At 41.8% G+C, this 23,292-nt stretch overlaps 1 protein-coding gene across 2 annotated transcripts in view; it reads right to left on the bottom strand.

The window, feature by feature from the left end:
- The window catches only part of spock2 (SPARC (osteonectin), cwcv and kazal like domains proteoglycan 2), a 29,050-nt gene extending 7,510 nt beyond the window's left edge, over positions 1-21,540 (bottom strand). Inside the window, exons 1-5 of one of the 2 annotated variants that reach the window (XM_030071408.1) lie at positions 21,197-21,540; positions 8,290-8,298; positions 7,719-7,764; positions 947-1,061; positions 489-594 (exon numbers count right to left, since the gene is read on the bottom strand). In XM_030071408.1, coding sequence (XP_029927268.1) covers positions 489-594; positions 947-1,061; positions 7,719-7,764; positions 8,290-8,298; positions 21,197-21,385 — 465 coding nt within the window. In that variant the 5' untranslated portion in view covers positions 21,386-21,540. The remainder of the gene's footprint in view (positions 1-488; positions 595-946; positions 1,062-7,718; positions 7,765-8,289; positions 8,299-21,196) is intronic. The other variant, XM_030071409.1, reaches the window with a different exon arrangement.
- Positions 21,541-23,292: the final 1,752 nt, after the last annotated feature.

The raw sequence follows: 23,292 nt of genomic DNA on the forward strand, positions 1-23,292 counted from the left end.
GTGTGTGTGTGTGTGTGTGTGTAGATACAGTATCTTGTATCTCAGTGGGACCTTCCTGGCTAAATAAAGGATAAATAATAAATAAATACACGAATAAATAAATAAAAAAAAATATAGTGACAATAAAGTTTCTCCCTTTGAGTGTCAAAGCACACGAATGAAACTGGATTTTTTTTTATAATAATAAATTATTATTATTATTATTATTATTATTAAATATGGCCACATTTTGCTTTCTTCAAGCATGCCAAAATGAAACCAAACTTCATTGATATAGCACATTTCACACAGTCAAATGCAATGCAATGTGCTTTACAGTCAAGCAAAATAGAGCATTACAGAGTGAAAAAGGACAACACAAAAACCTCTATACAAATAAAACGGACTATTTCATAGAGAGCCACAGCTTTCATTGTTATATGCTATTCGCTTATGTATGCGAGTTCAAAAAGTAGGCCATAGGTAGGTTTGTATTTGTGTCAGTGTACCTTTGAGGCGTAGTTGTGTCCATCTGATCCACACACAGGCCCAGTGGAGGAAATGGGACAGGGCTGACAGTTCCCCTCAGGAGACCTGAGTGCAGGCTGCTTGAGTCTGCAGGATGGAGGACACATGAACACCTCAGTCACACTATATTCAGCAGAGACTGCAACCGCTTCACTTTTTCTATCAGGGTACACAAGCCTGAACATCTAGCAAACAACCTTCCTCCATGGTGTCCCCGTGTATTAAACGGCAGGTGGTGATGTACTGCAGTAGTACACAAACAATCTTATTCCAGCCTTTATAATTACTATTGTAGCCCACTGGGAAGAGCATTCCAGATCCAAACGACCGCACTTGGTCATGTTGACCTTGTGTAAATGCGAATGAGCAGAAAATAGTTTTTTGATAATGTGTATATGGGAAATCGCTCACTACTTGCCCAGAGGCTACACGCACTCACCTGTGTTCCAGTTTCTTGCGGTTGACGCACACAGCTCTCTGATAGCCTTGGGCGATACACACCTTGTGTCGGCTGCACTTAACCTTCTGGCAGGGGTCCTTGGTGGTGTCTACATCTGGGAGAAAAACCAGAAAACCAGAACTCTCTCTTTGCTCTCTAAGCATCTTTCTTTTTTTGTTACCGCTCAGATTCTTTCATCTCCCTCTGCCTCCTCATCCTTCTTTGCTCTCCCTGTCTCAAATCTCCTCTCCTCTTTTCCACTGCCCCTCTATTTGCTCAGCACAACCAGATAGCAGTAATTCAGTGTAGCGTGCACAGTAGCAGTGCAGAGGCAATCGTCATCAGAGTGCAACCAGTCATTGGCATAAAATTGAAGATTAAAATGATCTTTTTGTAAAGAATTGTAAAAGAAAGCTAGATTAAATTGCTTCCAATGCAATTTCACCGGCAAGATCATAAGATGGGACACTTCAACTGATATAATCCAATCCAAAAGATATTTTTGAAACAGGTTTATCTGCATTAAAAAACAAGTGAAAATATGGTATATCACCTGCAGATTTTCTCGATTATTTGAAAGAGAAATACAATTTTGAGACTCAGTACTGCACTCTGTGATTTTTTTTTTAATATGGATACTTTTTTTGCAATGTAGGTTAAAGCCTGCACAGCGAGCTCACCCGGCCCCATCAATCACACTCTCTGCTAGCGGCTAATACTGGACCGTGTGTCAGCACCACACACATACTCATATGTCACCGCTGTCTGTTCCTAGCAGGCCCTCTGGAGCCCGGCCCGGATGTCACACTCCAGTTTCTTCCCTGCTCCCCCAACTCTATTCACCTGAACTATCCATCAGTACAGTACACAGTGAGGCTGCTCATTCACAAAGCATCACTGCAGGCTTTATCTATAAAACAGAGTTTCCTCATGATTCATATAAAACTCTCTTTATGGTACGTATTGTATTTTATTGCGATAATAATTTAGCCGGCAGGCGTAGTAACTCCCATCTTGTCATCTCCATTGGCTGAGGGAGAATACATTAATGTCGACTACATCACAGCATTACTGAAGCAGATATCTGATTTGAGAAGCAAATCCGAAACAATATAGCCCGCTGTCATGGCTGAGTTGGTTGTATAACGCACTGTGACTGATTGACGGACTGCTCTGCTAGGAAAAAAAAACAGCAAAGCTTGGAGGTATTAGCACCCAAATGCAGACTCTTGATCCATCAGTGGAGCCGTTTCCTTTGGCCGGCCTATATCTCAGTCGCCATTGATTGTATATATATATGTGTGTATTGTGCCTCACACATACCACAGCCCTTCTTTCTTTGGGTGTGTCTCATTTCCTTTTTACCCCCTCTACCACTTGTTCCCTAGCAGAAAGTAAATTAGAGGAGGTGAGGAAAGGAAGAGAGGAAAGTGAATGAGAGGAGGAGGAGAAGTGAACAGAACTGGGACAGTTGTTTCCTTCTATTATCGTAAAAGTCAGAGTTCATTACAGATGAAGTGGCCCAGGCACAACCGCCTCAGAGCCAGCCACAGAGCTTAATAATAATACCAGGCTTATTTAAAGTGTAAGCCATATTTTTATATTGCGACTGTGACCGCAAAGATTATATCAACCAAGATTTTGAAACTGCTTGATATCAGCAGGACTATACAGGCGTAAACTACTGTCTAGTCTAGACGCAAACATTTAATGGAATTTAGGATTAAGCCTCCTGGTGAGCCTACATAAATGTTTTCTAGTACAGATACAGCCTACAAATTTAAGAATCAAAAATATTAAGCCTATGATCTATATGCCTATCATTATTAGCCTGTGAACTTTTTCCAGGAAAGTCATTTTGGCCCTCTTGCCTGTTATTGTTCCCCCTTATTGTAAGAAGATTGGAGAAGGGACTACAGATTGGGTTCTGTCCATCCTGCACGATTTCTCAGCTTCTGCTGGCTTGTTTTCGCTTATGGATTTTGGCATTTTAAATACAAAATAGCTCACAAAATAGGTAAAATGTTCACATATGACATGACTGGCCTGCTACAGTGACACCAACAGGCCAAAAACTCCCAAAGCTTCAAGCAACAATGTCACAGACACCAAACATCACACATAGAAAACAAACAAACAAAAATACACAGAGGGAACATCATGATTTATTGTTACGGATATCATGTTAAAATTGAGTGGGGTGGAGTAGCCTGCATGTGGTTGCGGATGTGGTGTCTAAAAATACTTCCTGAAAGGAAACTCCCCGCTAGGAGGAGAGACACTGAAGAAGATTATTTCATGTCCTACAGCGCTGGGATGGTCACGGTCCGCAAGATGGCATGACAAACATTAATTTCCAGGTTACAAAAAAAGAGGAGGTAGGGAACTAAAGGAGGAAGAATAAGGGAATGCACCCCTTCTCTCTCCCTGTCTTTCTCACCCGCTCACTCCCCTATCTCCCTTTTGCACTTTCGCTTGCTCTCACTTTCTCACCCAGCTCCTGTTTTCCTGCTGCCCGATTACTTTTCCTGGCAGGTCTGATGTTTCACCCCCATGTCTGCTTCACACCAGTGCATCAGCACAATCAGGGTACAGCAAGGCCAGCGGCCAACTCAACCCTTCAGAGACAGAGCAGGACAAGGAGATAAAGGCAGAGGAGTGTAACAGCAAGAGAGAGAGGGAGAGAGAGGGAGGACCAGAGCAAAAGGGATAGGAGGGCAAATGTGCCAAAGCCAAATTCACCTATTGTGATGCTGCATAGATGGTAAACCTCTCTGCTGTGCGTTGCCTCAAATGAAGATGTAACTAATACCTATGCTAAAGAAATGAGGAAGAGAAAACACAGACAGAGAGCAGATAATCCTGCCCTCTAATAGGAAAACATTTGTAAATAAATCTTGTTGGTAGCAAGCAGCTACAATGCTGGCACGGTGTTGTGTTGTGAGTACAGAAGCATAAGGTGGCTGCCTGAGCCTCATGTTAACTTAACAGGCTTCCACGGATTAAAGCAGAGCCTGCAATGATGACGTCTCCATAGCAACAGGCTCTCAGTGGTCCTGAAATCATTTCTGGACTGACTGTGATTTGCAGCTCAATCTGGTATTTCTGAGAACTCTCTCTCTCTCTCTTTCGCAGTATTTCTCCTTCCACCCCCCTCCACCTCTTCCTTTCTTTACTTTTTTTTTTTTGAAAGTATCTCTTATGGTATTATACTAAAGCTAGCTGCAGTAAGCCTCTCCCAATTAGCCTCCTGGTGCTTCAGTCTAATCCAATCCAGATTTATATGCGGTTAATCCCCGCAGATTGAGGATAACGGACGGAACACTCAGGTCACATCCTCATCATCAAGCCTCTTAACCGCTACACGTTCGCAATCTCTAATATCATCAGAGCAATATCTCTAAGGCAACACTGAAGCCAAGTGCAGTGATTTACATTTGCATGGATGCATCAATAAATTAAATTCCCACATCACCAAAATAACAAGCAAACTTGAATAAGGAGCGCTGAGGTCAGAGATGAACTGGAGCGATATTCCTGTTATCATAGTATGATCATATAGGAGACAAACAGCTAAAATAGCATAATTTGAGTATGCAGAGTAGGCGAGCTGTGATGTGAGCCATGTCTTGAAAAGATAAGTTTCCAGCCCGTGATGGAAGATGGAGTCTTACTGCTGTTTTTTGACTGGATTTGGAGTGAGGTTGTGCTGATCCCCTCACAGCCTTGTATGTGGGCACTGGGATTTTCAATTTGATTGAAGCAACCACAGGCAGCCTGAGGGAGTGCAGGAGGGGGGTGAGTTTGGGCAAAATTGGGGAATGTGAAGATGAGGTGGTCTGTATTCATAGGAGCTATTTTGGAATGGCCTACCGGGAGAAAGTTGCAAAATTGTCCCTGGTGAGGAAGGGTCTGACTCGATTGATACTGCAGATTAAAAACATGCGGGACCAAGTTGTGGCTGCAGTGTGGGTGTCACACAGTGGTTTTCTGAAGTGAAACCAATTTTTTTGACCAATCTTGGCTGCAGAAGGCAAGCAAAAAAAAAAAAAAAAAAGAAAGAAAGAACAAAAAAGAGCAGTTCAGTCTAGTTGAGACTGAGTTTGAGGTGGTGGGCAAATGTACAAAGAGATTTCACTCCCATTAGATTGAGAGCAATCTAATTGTGAGTGTGTGTGTGTGTGTGTGTGTGTGTGTGTGTGTGTGTGTGTGTGTGTGGCCCATGCATGAGTCACACAAAGCTCAGTGTGTTACCTATCAATGCCCTCCAGAGGTATTAAACTCCACACCATGTGGACTGCAGCGTCAGCGTCTTTTCCTATCTCCTTTGAGTTTGCCATTGATTGTAAGCCATTGATTTGATAGAAAATGTCAATTCACCATTCACCTGGCTTCTCTGCTTCAGATAAGCCTCTAAATAATGAAAGCAAGCTTGACTCTGTATGAATAAAAGGATCAAGTCTTTTGTGAGTGCTGCACACAACCCTTGACTTGACGGTTTATGTATGGGTGTGTTTGTGCCATGTGCATGTGTGTATGTGTGCACACTTGCTTACATGGCCAAATTACAAATGTTCTCCCTTGCTGTTTACCTACAGAGCCAGCTGATTAAATCACAGAGCAAGGGGGGTTGTTGGATTGACAAATTGACCATAGAAATCGACTGCAAATTACCCTGACCTCTCCCTCACTTAGTGGAGGGCTGGCTCAAGTCGAGTCAACCACCGCAGCGCCTGAATGCAAATTTCCACCGCAGCCTACAGTTCCCGCTGTCTGTCGGCATGTTGACAGTTCAAAAAGCTCCGTCTTCCTCTGCGCGACAGTATTGAGTGAGCATAGCGTCTGGGCTGCCTGGCTGGGAAATGACGCCTGCAGGCTATGGGTGTCTGATCACCTTAGCTCAGGAGTGAAGACATCACACTGATTTAGTGATGTCTCAGAGGGACAAATCTCCCTCTTTTCCCTTCTTCACTTCATTAGGCCAGTCATAAAGAAAGGCAGATCAATGGAGCCGAGATAGCACGCTCACGTCAGAGAAAGAAAAAGAGGGACACATACAGGAAGAGGTTGAGGCTGTCGTAAAATTGGAAAAAAAAAAGTACTTTGTACCATCTGACAACCTGGGGCAAATGTTCAAAACTTTGCTAAAGTTTTATAAAAGCTGTGCACTCAGGCATGAATTATGCAGATTTTGTCTGATTTTTGCCAATTTAGAATTTGATCTTTGCAGGTTAGGTTGACTCCGATCAGAGAAAAAAGTTGGCCTATTATTTATAGGCATTACTACTATTCACGAAATAAAACCTGTCAAAGAGTAAAGTGTGAACAGCAGTAATAATACTGACAGCTCTGTGATATAATCGCCACCAATGGCTGGAAATTACAGCATGAATTCAAATGAAATTGTACCTTTTGCCTATGACAGGTGTTAATAGTCATGACATTTAAACTACAGCATTATAATGGCAGAGGATTCAGTATTTCTGTAATGAAATCAGCCAATTTCAGGTTTCATTCATTCCTGAATGACTGATTTATTTTAAAATGAAAAAGCACAAATCAAGCCTTTCAGACGCACGTCAAACCACGACACATTAAAGTGTTACACAACTTCACTTAGGTTGGTTTTAAATAAGCCTTATATGTGTGTGTCATTTCTGTGTGCATGCTCAATGAAAAAAAAAATGTTTTTGTATGTGCATGTAGTTTTGCAGGCTATTGATCTATTCTGTCTTCACATCATTGGCCTCCTCTTTACAGATTAAGCAGTTACCAGACCACAGAAAAACCTATCCATCCTTTTTCAGCCAAGTTGCTCTCTCCCCCAACCCACGTTTTCCTCATCACCAATTTGCTTTAGAGCTGGCAGGAATAATGTTGATGTCGGTCACTTTGCACTAAATCAAACGCGATTATCCCCCACCCCTGTCTCACTCTTTTACTCTTGCTTTCACCTCTCTCAATGGCTTTTCATCGGAAGCCATAATTAGTCCTTCATTAAGCCTTTGGATATTGCGCTAATGGACTCCACTATTCAGATGACTTCATTTAAGCTGCAAATCAAGCTACAATGGTTGAGGACATGACTCTGTGTCATGACTTCATCTGCCAGAGGCTCAATTAAGGCCGGAGTCACGGCAGGAGTCGAAGAGGAGGCTTTTCAGACAGACAGCCTCTCCACATGGCTCTTGCTCAAATGCAAAAGAAAAGAGAAGGGGAGAGGAGAGGAGAGGAGAATGAAGTGGTGATGGGTTGAGAGTCCAGCCAAAGTTTCGAATATCCTGGGGGAGGCTGATCGGGCGCACTCAAGCAGATGCAACTGAGCACTCACATCTTTCGACCTTTTCACAGAGAAACCACTACAAGTGTGGACAGCGGTAGACCCAGGAATACAAATACAGAGTGTACACAATGCTGAAACAATGAACCAGGAACGCTATGGAAAACAACACGCACGAACTACAAGTCATGGAATCTACTAATATGCTGAAAAATAATAACAGACTGTTTAAATAAATCATGTTTCTTTGCTTTCACTGCCTCAGAGGAGAGCCTTGGGCTGTGATAACAAAGAAATTGTTTCTTAGTGGACCTATATGAGCTGACATGAACTAATGAACAAAATCAGTTGGACTGCATTTTTAAGACATGCTTTAGAGGAACAGGGAGCTTGACCAACCATACAGCGAGAGGGAAACGAGAATAAAATGGTATAGTTGATACATTCTGGTGAAAGAGAGAGCAAAACAAAGTTAAGACGAGAGTGACTTACTTTCGTTTGAACCTTGATTTTCATCCCAAGTGCGGACATAGTCATCCTGCAGAAAGATGGAGGGAGAGACAAAGCCGTTTAAGTCTTTCACCACACTAAGGACTTGTGTGCACAGTGTATTTGATGATGGCATGAGATATGATTACTCTGTCATCTTGACAGAGGAGAACTGAATTAGTGTACATATAATCGCACAATGATTAGAACGTGTACATTAGGCTTCCAGCATGATAATTAGTTAAGTGAGTCACAATGGAGACAGATGGGTATGTACGGCGACTGTAGGTCTGTATGGAAATGAGCCAAACATTCTGCATTCAATGCCTATGTGAGACATATGGTGTCGGAGTGAGCTGGCTTTTAAGTGCTCTGTCCCTTTTTTCCACTTAATTAGAACATCAATCGTTCTAATTAAAATGAGCAAGTTGAAGGAGATGTGAAGGAATAGAGAAGATAGAAAGAGAAGCAGAGAGATAATGGGCGACAAAAAGAGAAAGGAAATAAGTCATGAATGAAAAAGCAGCATACAAAAGCAGGGGAAGAGCTTCATACAGAGAGTGGTGAAACTGACCTCTACCTCCTGGTGAAGCGGCAGCAGAGGGGAGAAAAGAATCCAATGTTAGAGGAGAAGAAAAAGAAGAAGAAGCAGAAGGAGGAAAAGATAGAGGCTTTTAATCTGCATTCATTAACATTCAAAAGCCTCAACAGCTTCAAACATTACCGCTCACAAAACACAAAATATTCTTTTGTTAATTCCGTCATTACATGAATTAAGTAAACACAGATCAGGCAAAACACAATTTTGCTTCTGCCACACTATGATACCTGCAAGTTGGTAGTGATATTGAAACACAGAGCACGTACAGCAGGGAAACCACAGTATTTCAAATTCATAAAGATATACTGGTGTAAGGTTAGGTACTTTAATGGTTATGTTTTTCTGATCTGGGGGAATCTCGAAGTAAAACACACTGCTCTGCTGCTAGACCTGAAATAATAAATACGATTCATCTCAAGATATTTACAATCCGCTCCCAGTGGTGATAACATACTCTGTAAAACACACATCACCGTAAACATTTACTGTACTGGAGGGCTGTGCCAAAAAGCTCCCACGAAGGTGATAAAGCCTGACAGAACACATGAAATAAAATCCCCTCATGAAAGCGGACTGGGACCTCTTCTTTGACCTGTACAGTTTTATTTCACCGAGGTAAATATTTTCATCTTTGGCAGGGAGTCCACTTGACCATTTAAATCCACCAAACCACATGACCACCAGTCTGCTGCTGCGCTCATCTCTACTCAGTGTGGCAGCAAGCTCATTTCCCTGAACCAATCTCTTGCTCCTGTCCTCAGTGATAGCAAAGTCACTTACAGTAAGCAGAGCTGTGTCAGTAACAGGGATGGCCACAATTTAAACTGAGCGTTCCAGTTGGACTCTATGAATGATAGTCTGTAATGTAGTTTAACCTTGTTGGGCCTGATGGAGCCACACATTAGCAGGGTGAGACCTCAAGAGTTTACGACCTGGCCATTAATCTGACGCCTCTCATGTCTCCTTTATTGACGTTTCAGCTCCTGCATTATTTAGCAGCCTATCTGTATTTGTATTTCTGCCAAGACCGATGAGGAAAGTGTCCTGCTGCTCTGACAGGACTGGAAATCAATGATTTTATGAAAGGACGGCTGCAGAAAATGTATTCGGGAAAAATTTATTCTCCTGAGTGCATATGGAAAGTGAGCATGAAATGCAGAGCATAGTGACAAATTTGGCACACAGCAGCAAAATTGCATCACTTGAATATATCAAAAGTTGCAAACAGACTCCTGCCTGCTGACTAACTTCCAATGATACATTTATTTGTGACGTTTTGGTGCTAATCCTTTGTAAGGCATGAATATATGTCATGAACCAAAATTTTTATTAGAAGGTATATTATTGACTTCCAGTTCCTAAGTGATTGCAGAAAGAAAGCTCAGTATTCAACAAAGCTGCACTGGGCACTCTCTGATCTGCCTGATAACATCAGAAAGATCACCCCCTCTTCTTCCTCTCACACAGACCGAGGAAGTCTCTGCATTGAACATGGCAGACTGCTCAACCTCCTGCCATGCTCCACAAAGCTGACTGACAGATCACAATCCCTTGTATCTGTGGGATGAGGCTCAGGGTACGTTGAGCCTGTCCCCTGTAAATTGGGTTCAACTCGGGAGGAACTGTCACTTTGTCACAGGGATCTGTCTATGTGGATTGTGAAGCAGAAGTGTGTATGTGACATAAACGTGTACTTGTGTGTGGGGGAGGTATGGTGAAAAAAATAAGATGAAAAAAAAAAAAAACAGGGTCAATGAATGCAAGAGTATGTGTAGGGGGAGGAGAGGTTGTGTCTGTGACTGACAGGTATTTCTGAGTAAATGTCAGCTGTCAGATAGACTCTGTGTTCATTGTGGTTATCCTGAGGGGTTTGTTCATCTTGCCAGCAGAGTGCATCACTGTCTCCGTAGTAACACAGGACACAGCAATAACTTCTGTGTATCAAATGGGATTCTGACCAGAGCCTTTCCCGCTGGATAAAAGTTTATGTGACCTTTTTCTCACAATTAATTTTAATATTTGCCCACGTGCACTGGTCCTAGAACCCAACTCAAAAAACTGCCACGCCCTAAAATCAGCAGAAAATGCTTGAGAGGAATTCATACAATAACCAATTTCAGCCCAGACAGAGCACATCCTGCATTTTTCATGTGTGACACTGTTTTGCATGGGCCTCCCAAAAACTTTCATCACTGAGGTGACAAAGGGGATTAAGCCCTGGAAGTGCATGATGCCTACTAAAAATGGCATGAATGGAACTCCCTGTCTGCAAAATTAAGTTTGTTTCATCCGGATATTTCAAACTGGACACCCTGGAGCCTTTCAGATGGTATAGTTTCAGCCTATCTGCTCCTTGATGAAAAACAAAGATGTGGCTCTCTGGTTTGATCCATGATATAATTGCTGCCACAAGAAGCATCTCCACTTTCACACACTTCTTTATTATGAGAAGCCAATCTTTTTCTCTGACTAGCTTGTTGACTCATGCCACCAGACATGCCTCCTTATGGCAACAACTGAAATGCTGTGATATCACCCTTCCACAAACTGATTGCTTAGCATAGGTGGGTCACATGTACCCTGTCTGGATTCACAGGCCACAGACTTTTTCCCTTTCTTGACTACAGGGCTTAGTGAGAAAATGACATATGTTTTTGTTTAATCTGCATTTAAAGACATGTTTTGGCATTCTCTTGTACTTGAAAAGCCTGAATGGCAAACTCCAATTGGGAAAACACCAGTGTTGTAGTAGAGATGGCAGTAGGGTATAGGACTGTATCATCTGCATAACAATAATCTGGAAGAGAGAAATGGAACTAAAATGCAAAACTAGTTCCAAAATTTCAGTGTTACTATAAAACTTTTAATTTCCCCCCCTTACTGTGTGATGCATGGAGTTACCAGGCTTGCTTAGAACAGACACAAACCACCTGGTTTCAGGTTGTGAAATGCCATGCTGACGGCCTCCATCTATACCTAGAGCTTTTTTTCCAGGGACAGGATGCAGTAAACATCACTGACCTGCCTGGGGACAGATGAGAGTCTGGAAGGCTTCCAGCTGACCCACGCAACTTTAGACTTTAGACTTGACTTTAGAGCAAAGATGGGATCAGACACAGAAATGAGGTTCTTATCTACTTATATAATCCATCATCATGTCTGTTTACAGTTCTTCCAGTTCTTCCTGGAATGTTCATCGTGCCAGGAGAGTGTGCAGACTGGTATTTCATGGCACAACCCTTTAAGAATTAAACTGAGCATTACACTGAAAATCTCCAGGTTACTCCCACTCTGGTCCTCATTGAGGAGTGGCCTGCCTACCATTACTGTGTAACCGTAATGATAAGCCTGTCAACCTCTATGGAGATCTGTAAATATTTGAAGGGCATCAGTATGAGTTTTCTGAAGGTTGCTTAAGTCTCCCTCATCCTCTTTCCAGCCAACTGTGTTGACAGTGAGAGGTCCTTCAGCAAACACAAGAACCTTCTCAAGAGTCACTGACAAAAGAGAATGCAAGAGAGTAACCATGTACAGTGAAGATAAAAGAAAGACAATCAACTTATCTGAGTAGTGGTCTGAGTAGAGGCTTCAGGATGCAGAACTGATGCAGAGCATCAAACCAGGTAGAATTAGCAGCAGTATAATTTCAGAGGGAACCAAGAGCAGGTCTCCCACAAGAAGACTGGGAGGGCTGGCAAAGCCAAAAGTAATTCTTTTAATTCAATGAAAAGAAAATGCGATAGTTTACAACTGAAGCGCATTTGCTAGCTGTTTCTGATTCTGTCCATTTTTGCTAAACTAATCACCACCACTTATCACCAAGCAGCAAAACTCCACATTTCAGGTTCAATAACTGCTCTTGACAGAGAAAAAAGATCATAATATCGACTATATACTTTAAACTGAATAGTTCTTAAACATAAGGCATGACAGTGTATTTTTACTTTCATGTGAGTTAAAATATGTCATTTGTGCTGTGATTGAACTGTTCCATTTCTGAAATATGTTTTTCCCCCTTTAGTAAGAGATGCTCATCCATATTCTTCTGTTCTACAAGCACTTTTTTTTTGGAAGCACTGCTATTGGAATGACCTCTGTTGTCACTTTTGTAATGTTTATTTCACAAACAAAAACACAGAAATGCACAATTTTTGATGGGCAATTATGACTGCATAAAAAACAGTAAAAAAAAAAAAAAAAAATCCAGATAAAGTTGGGCAGAAAATGGGACCTCCCCAAAAAAGCAGAACGCGAGAAAGAGGTAACAGACTTTTATAGGGTGCTCATGGGTTATTTTCAGCAGTGGTGTTACAAACAGCATCTTCCTCCACTTTCTCCCACCTGCAGAACCACATAAAGACTCTCTGCTGGTGTTCAGTCTCTTAGGCTGTGATTACAGATCATATCAGACATGTCTAAGATGAACCATAAAACAACTCTCATCCTATGTGGTTTTTATCTCCATGCACACCAGCCTTGAAGGTACAAGAAGCAAACCTGCTAAATTCTGTATGTCTGGGAGCATGAAGAGGCCAGGGTAGAGGTTTTAGGATGCAGAACAGGGGCAGAACATCAAACCAGGCAGAATTACAAGCAGTCTAATTTCACAGGGAGTCAAGAACAGGTCTCCCATAAGAAGACTGGGAGGGCCAGCAAAGCCAAAACGAAATAATTTTATTTGCAGAAAAGAAAATGCGATAGTTTTCAATTGAAGTGCATTTGCTTGCCAGGTCCTTTTTTGCTAAATTGAGTGCAGCCAGGTAGCTAGAACAAACTGGTTTCCTGTAGCAGTGGTCGTATGATGATAACGTAATGGGATGTGTCATCATTTGTCACTCACAGGAAGCTACCTTTTATTCACTTAAACAGAATTTAGCTTAACTACGGAATGCAATGAACAAATCAGACCATTTGAAAAGTAAAACAAAGAAGAAAACACTCACATCTCATGTAACATTACACTGTTTCTCATGTTTCATTCCTATTAAATGAAGTAAAAATGCAAAACACACCTCAATACGAACTTGCAATCTTTAGAACTATGGGTAGCAGTCATGGGGTGCGTCATGTAGTTCATATTTTGCATAAAAAAGCATTACTGGGGCTAGTTGCTCAGTAAGCAAGGTCTAACAATGCCTTTTGCGTCTGACTCAGATCGATGGACTGACGGAGAGTAGGGAGGGACGTGTAACAAGGAGAGAAGAGAGAGAAACTTCAAACAACACAATGGCAGAGAATTTATCTAGCTATTTATCTACACATACACACACACATACACACACAGGCACACATTGCTCACTTTGTATTTTTCTTGTACGCTTCACTGAGCAGCAGCCCTTAAATTTCTACCTTTGAATAAACAGACTTTGCATGACAGAAGAAAGGAAACATTGTTTGTATCAGAGCTCCTTTTCTGATTCAGACATGAGCAATCTGTTTCGCATTATGTGTCCACACTGACTGATGTGAGGCCTGACTTCTGTAGATACTGTGTGCTAGATGAATTCACTCCCTCGTTCGAAAAACATCTTCAGATTTCACTGTTCACTCAGAAATAGTGATGAGCTGCTGAGTGTGGTATGTCACACAGCGCAATCAATTACATCGGGCACACTGTGACAGTGCAGGAGACACAAAAGGATAAATACAAAGCCTGGCTCAAAACTGAAGCACTTTGACGACCAAAATTAATTGCTTTTCCATTTCCCCGGTTACTCACAGGTAGGAAAGGACGAAAAATGGAATAGTTTCATGTCATATCAAAGTCAGAGCATACTGTGAGTGTTGGTATTTAGCTCTTAAACGCTCCTATTTATCTCTACTTTTATTTTTGCGACCACACACACACACATACACCTGTACGCACAGATACAGCTATAAAAATTATACTTTGTCCAGAAAGTCTCTGTGCACTCATGCCAGCCTTGTACTCACTATAAATAAATTCAGCCCTTGTGCCTTTTAGGCCCCTGCAGGGAATAAGAACCAGTCTGCAACTCACAGGAGAATCTGGTACAAACAGCGAGAACCTTCACACTTCACTGACAACACCGAACTAACTGAAAAACACTGACTTGTACAACAATGGAAAATCAATGGCCTTGGTATGGGCCACGAGAAGGACACGAATCAGCCAGTGATTTGAGACAGTAGAGCCGTAAACTATGTTATTTAAGAGAGTCACAACCAGATCAGTGACAGCAGTGGACTGAAAACTGGCTTGTCATGTGGAAACGACGGCCTGGCTGTCACTTCTGGCCTTCTGAGTAAGCTCTATGACTTCTTCTAGTCACAGGACTTACTCATTTACTGCTCAGTGTCCTTAAAAATGAACTAATGCGATGTGATGTGATTCTTGAGTCTTTTCTTGTATCTTTTTATCATTAAAAAAAAAAAAAAAGTTGAGTCAGGCTGGGCATTCGCTTCCAAATAAATCAGAGTATCGCTTTTTGTCATGCATTATGTCCTTTGTGACCCCCAAGCCTGAAATATGTGGATTTATGTGCATATGCATGTGTATGTGATGAGTGTAGATTTACCTCATGGGTTGAAATATTGTTTTAAAAAATCTCCTGCAGCCCACTCTCTGGTACTTGGTGCTAATATTGGAAAACTGTGTCCTTATTTTGGAACTTATTTTTCATTGCCAATGAAATTCAGGCAATTCAGTTGTGGTTCCCATGTGGGGAGAGGCTCACATTTTCGATATGTGAAGACCTCTCTTCCCTCGTGGGTTGTGCCAGCAAGAGCTGATGTTTGACAGGTTGTGACTCACTCTGGCTCCAGGCCAAAGGAAATAACACTTGTGTGGCATTTAGAGATGGGCATTGCCACTTAGAGTTATTGTTAGTTTTAAAGGGGAAATTGGCTGTAATTCATTGGCCCTCAGTAGCAGCATTCAATCAAACAGCCATGCATTATCTCATCATAATTTTAAGAGACACAGGGGATTTTCAAAGGTCAGTTAATTACGAAAAGACAAATAAAAATAACCTGTTCACGAAACCCCGGTTTCAAATTGTCCTGTTTCGTCGCTGAACTCACATGAGTCAGCGACACACTAATGCGGCATGTTTCGATGAAAAACTATTTTAGGAATTTTGTTGTTGCTGATAAGTGGTTTAAATTTGCTCTATGGATGAGAGGCTATGACGGAGAAGTACAGGAGGAATTTGGCAGACTCCCACAAAGAGCTCATTAGAGGCAGATTGTAGCTTCTGTAGTGAGCAACCTATTTGGCATGCTGACTCCCAGGTGCAGCCAGCACACAAGCAGGTCACTCAGACAAGCCATGCATAGCAAATGTTAAACTGCAACTTCGGCCATACAAGCAGTTTTAACAAAAACCAAAAAAAGCAGTAGAGCCCTGCACTCTGTAAAATCCAGTCATATACCTTTATTTGAAATATAAGACAACATTTCAATCTGAGCGCGATGCTTGCAGGGAGATTTGGCTGGGTTGTGAGGAGACTGCTGTTTTTTTGTGTGACTAATAGCTTCATACAGCACAAATAGAAGACTCTGAATGGAGATGTATTTATACTCTTCCCTATACAGTTTTGCCCACCAAGAAATATAATGCTTATCACTGTACTTTACCACTCATCAGACCCAGTCTCACTCTCTGCAACACCTGTGCCCTTCAGCCAGCTACCGTATTGCAGAGGGAAGCAGCTGTAGCCATGCCAGCAGGCTGTGATGAAAGGCTGTTTTTTTCTCTCTCTCTACTCAATTACAGCCCACCTAGGCCTCTGGTAGCCAGCCAAGGCACCACACAGCGCAACAGAGTCCATCCAAACCCAGAACAACCAGGCATCTCTCCCAAAACTGTCGGAGCTGATCTCGATGTGCTCCATCTGCACGTCCGGGAAAGCTCTGGACTTTTGCAGCTTGCAGCTTGCCATAAAGAATCAGGGCTCGTGTTTAAATAAAGCATGACTAGATAGACTAATGGATGTCTGATAAGCTGTTATCATCATTCATAACACTAGTGCATCAGTAGCAGTCTATTATAAGCGGTAGGCTGTGGGTTTATGCATGGGATAGACGAACTGCTGTGTGATAGGACAGCCAGACTGTGGGCAGCGTCTGGTGATAATAATTTAGTCATCACCCAGATAGAATAGTCTTTAATGGAATATTTGGCTCCACTGTTACAAATGCAATTATCCACAATAATGCTGTGAATGGTGAAGTGATGATAAAAAGGACAGTGAGGGTGGGGTACACCCACAACCACAAAACACTGAAATCCTGTTGGATAACAGCCAGTGTAAGAGCACATGAGGCCTGATTCAGGATGGGCAAGTGGGCAGACAGCAGAGCAGAGCTTCATGCCTTTACTTCAAATTGTGGCCTAAACCACATAATGTCACCTTATAAATAAAAATCGCCTCAACCTGCCTCAAGTGCCTCCACCACTCTGCATATTTAATCCACTGGCATTGACTGGGGATCTGAGATGATGTTTGTGTGCTGGCACAGACCGTTTTCTGTTCATTAAAAATGAAGTGAAGGAATAACAGGTGCAGGCAGGAACAGAGTGGTACAGAGTTGCACTACTGTGGAGGTCTGCAGCGCCTGCGCTATGGAGATAAAGATTTACCCAGAGTAGACAGAGGAGGATGGAAAGGGGAGAAACAGGGAAAAATGAGAGAAATGCATTCATGAAAACACACACACACACACACACACACACACACACAAAATAAACTGTTTTCTTTGCCTTTTTGGTGACATGAAAGATGAATGCCAGCAATACCTCAGTGAGGCTCCAGCCTGGCGAGCATTGTAGCATTGTTAAGTATTGGTAAGATATGAGATGGGCGGAAAAAAAATCATTTTTAGGTGAATCTCAGTTCATCTAGAATCAACCGAAGTGACACATCAGACCAATTTCATGGCTTCACAATTTCATGGGTGCTATCGGCTTTACGAGAGAAGCTGACCAAAAAATTGAATTCACTGTTGATATGGTTTCAGTAGACATACCAAATTGGATCCATTATGCATTGCATGCTGCAGTCCCCTGTCATATAATTTCTTACTGAAATGGAAACAGACGGTATCTCAGCCGGCGAGATGATCCCTCCAGACATCTTATCCTCCCTGTAATTGAGTATGTGAATTTCTTTGTCATAAATGGGCTGAGTCTCGCTTACCTGGACAAAGTCAGGACACAAATGAACAAATTTCACTCGGTGTCCTACTCTTTGAGTTCAAAGTGAAAATGAACTTAAGCAGCCATGAATTGCCAGTATTTTATCAGATGTACAGTTTTGTACAAAATATATTTTGGCTCAGTTCTGTGAGCCTTTCTGCCTTTGTCACCACCTCTTAACCATCCACTGGAGCGATCTAATGTCACTGTGAACTGCACAGCATCACATCGAAAATTCATTATAAAGTAGGTCATTTCCTGTTGTCTACCCTTTCTAGGTTGAAGTCCATATTGATGAATAGATGTTCTTCTGTCACTAATGTCTGCCTGGCACAAGCAAAACCAAAAAATAACAACATCAAAATAGCTAACAGATACAATTCATCTATGTTTTAACTGAACTGGATTACAAATTTCTCACAAACTGGACAAATAACATCAAAAATCTCAATAAGCTAATAAGCATTTGGCTTAAAACATCGATGCCATTACTGTGTTCAATCACTATTACTGAGTTTTACCCGTTTTCCATTTTTTTTCCCTTCTGGATTTGGCGCATTACTGGAATGAAATGTTGAGTGCACCTGTCAGATTAAAGGATTGAATGTATTCCATTCTGTTATTTGTTGACTGTAACAGTTACATCTAATCACCATGTCTTTGTGTGAAATAGATTGAATTGAAGTGTGGAATCTATTTTTTATTGGAAGCAAAATAGTCTCTGTATGCTGATGCAAGCACATTGCTGCCTCACCATGGATTTTTATATTTGGCAAGGGAGGAGAATAAAGATTACATTTTTACATGTTCTGTAGCCTATTTATTGTGTGTGACTGACTGTGTGTCTTTATGTGTGTGTGTGTGTGTGTGTGTCTGTTTGATATATGAGTGTGTGTTTGTATGTGCAAAAGGGAGAATAAAAGAGCTCCTCTTTCATGTTCTCCAGCTTTGATTATTGCTTTCCAGTGTTGAATTAATATTCAACATTCTGCTCTCAAAGGACTGTGTAAGTCAACATCAATTTGTGTAATTTGAATAGTTGTAACTGTGTCATGGGCAGTCCTTTATAGACCAGCCAAATAATTCCCATAAACAGAACTGATGTACTCATTTTCCAGTTCTGAATTCAGAGCTTTTTTTCCAGTTCAAAGAATGAAGCAACATCGATTAAAGGTTGATTATTCGCAAAACTAAACCAGCAGCCTTGAGCGTAAATGCTGCTTACTTTAAAAAGGAGTGGATGTCTAATGAATGTGCGGATATCAAGATCACTTTACCAAATATTCAGTAGCTCTTGTTGAGAATCATCAAGATAATTACTGCTGGTTGCAGAAAATGGCGCTTCACTGACAGAAGGTTGTACGGTTTGAATGATTTGAAAAAAGCATACTAAACGATGTTTCCGCAGTTTCCATCTCCCCAAAGCAAGGCTGGCGAGGGGGGGATAGAGTCATCAAACTCCCTGTGAAACGCGCTCCATTTCAGCACTGTAACAGAGAGACTGCTGTTGCTACGGCAGCAAGCTGAAATCAAAGCACTTTCTATTGGCAATCCCCTGGGAGCTTGTGTGGTTTGCTTCTCTGATGTTTCTTCTGTCATCATCATCACTAGAGACACCACCACTCCTGCCCTTTCACACACTCACAAGCACATGTGTGAGTGTGGAGCGTGCACACACACACACACACTCACACACCCACGCACACACACATACACACACAAGCACAAACACACGCACACTTACGCACTTGTGCAAGTGGAGTAGACACAAGCACAAACATGTAAGCGGATGCAGATACACAGACACACACACTCACTCATAAAGAAAATAACCTCTGGGAATAATGACCATGAAAGAGATGCATATATTATAGAACTGTAAAGAGCTGTTTGTGCCTCACAGCAGCTTTGATCTCACATTGAGGAAAAAGGAAAAGTAAGTGACATCTTTATACTGGATGGCAAACCCTGAAGCAATGTCGACAAGCTGATCTGGCTTCCTCTGAACTGTTTATATCTTGTTTCCAGTGAAATGGCAAGAGTTGACGGATGCTATTATGCGCCACATATTCCACCAGTGTGTGGGTTGTGTGTGTGTTTTCATATCAGGACATTACTCATGATACAGTTTTTATTTTATTCACTCCTGGAAGGCGGGGTTTGTGAGCGGGCAGTCAATATGTGCTGATTTCAGGATAAGGCTGCTACTCCATCTAACGTCTTGAATCAAGGCTGAGGCTGTGTAAATATAGAGCAGCATCCAGTCGGTCATAATCCTGCAATAATTCTTACTTAATCTTTTCATACCCACAATTTCATTACTTCCCTAAGTACAGTTCCAGAGGACATACTCTTTAAATAATCACAGACGCAGTCACACACTTAATCCCGCTCCAGGAGGAGAACAAAGCTGGCAGGAAGGGGGGGGTTTCACATGCGCTCACCTTTTCTTCTGAGACTTTCATGACCCATGACTCAAGGAGGCTTATGTGTGCTAATCAACAATGACACCACAGTGCTATGGGATGTGCACTATACAGGATGATATAACATTGTTGTCATGTAAGTGGAAGCCATTTGCTTGCATTTCAAATCCAATCATCACACCTACTGCCTGGGCTGCATCATAACCACATCTGATCAATTAAAACTCTATTAAGAGGACTAATGTGAAATATAATCCAACTGCAATATTGTCTAAATCCTATTGCAGATCATTGGTAATCATTTCACTAAGCTCGAGGCAGACTTCTACCCATACATTCATGTATAGAGTGATATATCACCTTGCATACCCCGAGGGCTTTAATTAATCCTTGCAACCCAGTTCAGTCTCTTATGAGGTGAAAATTCACATCAATCAATCACCGCCTCCTGTTCTAATTGCCTAATTCTCTTGTTTGTGAAATCTCCCAGGACATGTCTGGAAACAGATTTGTAGCCCACATTAAGAGCATACACTTGGGTATAAAATACTGAATGCTTTTTGTGTTACAAACAGAGGTTTCTTACAGCAATACTGTAATACATTTTTATTCTTCTTTATAGGAAAGTCATAGCTGAAATTGTACTTCTGTAGCTTTATCGTGATGTGGTGTTACTGATAAAACATCACAGCGATTGTTCACACAAGCTGCTTGATCTTCTTGAACTTCTCGTGGATCTTCTCCATACAAATCTCCTTTTTGCACACCGATTTTCAAGAAGAAACTGGAAAAGTAACAAATCCACTGCTTGCCATGAAGACAACTAACCCGCTTCATAGTCCCACCACACTCACCTAAAATCCAGATAATGTCAAAAGCAATGCTTAAAACAAAACTAAAACTGCCAAAAAATGTATTTATTCCTGTTAATTAAAAATGCATGTACACTTCAATTACAGTTCCTATAATTCCTATTTCTTTCACTTCATGCACGTAGCCTATAGCATATATCCAATACATATTTTGCTCACCCCAAACAGATTCCACATAAATGTCATCTACATGGCCTGGGCATTGTTTGCACATTCAGAAAGGTGTTTAAACATATTTCTAAGTGTGCTGGATTTTTGTTTTCCAGCGTGGGGTCAGTGTCAGCAACAGAAGTGCATCAAGTTTGCTGTATTTTAGGCTGAGTGTGTGCGTGATTTGTTATTATTCCGCGGTCGTGTCTGTTTCCCCATCAGCACAGCTTACCGCATTACCGCGCATCTCTCAATCAACAGAGCGGACTTACGTCTCTGAAGCGATTCCAGTGCTTGATCTTGCGGCTATACTGTGAAATGGTGGACAGCCACTGCTCGTCTTCCATGAAATTCCCCGTTTTTTCCGCCTCTTTAACGCTCTTCACGTCGGTCTGAAAGGTACACCCCACCAGCATCACCAACGGGACGAGAAGGCACCCAAAATCCATCATTTCCACCATGGTAGCGGACAAAAACACGCGCACACTGGCAGATGGCTTTCCTCTACTGGTAATAGGGAGGAGGAAGAGGAGGAGGAGGAGGAGGATGCTGGAGCTAGAATAAAAGTACCAACTGATTAGCCTATAGGATGCTCCTTCTGCTGCTGCTGCTCAGAGAGAGGGACGGACAGAGCGAGAGAGAGAGAGAGAGAGAGAGAGAGAGAGAGAGAGAGAGAGAGAGAGAGAGAGAGAGAGAGAGAGAGAGAGAGTATTTCAAGGTATACTCAAAGGAAATTATGTCAGGGCACTGGTGCACTGGCAAATAATTTTCCTGGCTTTTTTTGTCAGGAAAATGTAACTTGTTGCTTAAAACGGGGGAAATTGCTTAGAAAGTTTCTTGTTTTGATTTAATTCCCTGCTTTGTGAACAATCGCTTGAGGGAATATGGACTTGAACCAAATGCAGCGTGCTGAAAATAATCCACCAGCAGGGCTGATAAGTGTACAAACAAAACAGCCTTACTTAAGCTTGTCATTGTTGTGGAGAGAGAGAGGGAGGGAGGGAGAGAGAAAGAGGGAGAGAGAGAAAGAGAGAGATTCATGCTGCTTTTCACATGTTTGATTGTAAAAAAAAAAAAAATCCTGAAAACTATTAATAATTATATCATAATCCATTGACTAGATTTGCAGTATCTTTAACTTTTTTTTTTTTTTTTTTTTTTTTAAATCTATTTGTTCAAACAACACTTGGACAATATTGCATGTGATGCAGTCAAGCCAATAAAGCAATACTGCATTGAGTTGAACTGAAAGGGGGGTGGGGGCGTAGGGTCTGTCCTTACTGTTTTTATTGCCATGCTGATGCCATACTGCAAATGAATAGCAATACCCAATAAAGTTGCAAAAAAAATTGGAAAATTGGGAAATTGACTGTGTGCAAGTTAAGCAGGTTGTTACCTGGATGGACTTGAGCCATTTTAAGGTCGTCCTCCGATCTGGTTTTGTTCTCTATAGATCGCTGCTCTATCAGGTTCACAAGGCCTGCACATAATGGCAGTGTTTTCTGTGTTTGCTGGGAACTGGAGCGTTTACATTGTGCCATGCTATCACTTACCTGCCCACATGTCCCCTGCATGCCTGCCTGCCTGCCTGCTGTATCTCTCCCTGCTCCAGTCCCAGCCAGTCCCCAGAGGGATGCACTGAGTGACAGCTTGTAATTGAAATGCAGGATTAACTGATGCCATCTTTATTCCATCCTGAAAAGACTGTTTTTAAGACCCCCTTCCTAAAGGCAGCCAGGCAGGCACGAGACAGAGCGTAATCTAATCTCTGCTGAATGCAATCAAGTTTACCAGCAAAGATAAAGAGAAAGGAAGTTGTTCCGATTGAACACACAGACACAGATATATGCGCATGCCAATGGACAGAGCAAAATTGAGTTGTGATAAGATCAGTGTCTGACAACAATAGAGCATGTCTTATCAAGAATACAGCAATGTGTATATTTTTTATGACAACAAAACTAATTGGTCAAAAATGATGCATACACGTTTGCAGCAAAGACCAGCAAACGTTCAGTCATCAGCAAATGTACCACAAACATATCTGCATGCCGCTGATGGCTGCATGGTGTACATCGATAATGAAAACTCACCACCAAACCTCTTTTGAATCCTCACAGTATGCACTCAGTACTAGAGATTGAGATAATGCTTTGTGTGTCCAAAATGAGGCGATTTCACACAGCGCTCTGCAACCGCTGTAATCAGCCAGCCACGGATTTTGCGTTTCAGTCTCACCAGTGACGTTAATCAAAACAAGAGCACTGGGTCAAATGAAGCAAATGGACAGTGTGATTAACATGCGGCGTTCTTAAGGCGGATATGAGGTGAATGTCTACAAAGTCACCACACTGGAAATGAGGCACAG

Source organism: Myripristis murdjan, chromosome 15, assembly GCF_902150065.1.
Source record: "Myripristis murdjan chromosome 15, fMyrMur1.1, whole genome shotgun sequence".
NCBI classification, from domain to species: Eukaryota; Metazoa; Chordata; class Actinopteri; order Holocentriformes; family Holocentridae; genus Myripristis; species Myripristis murdjan.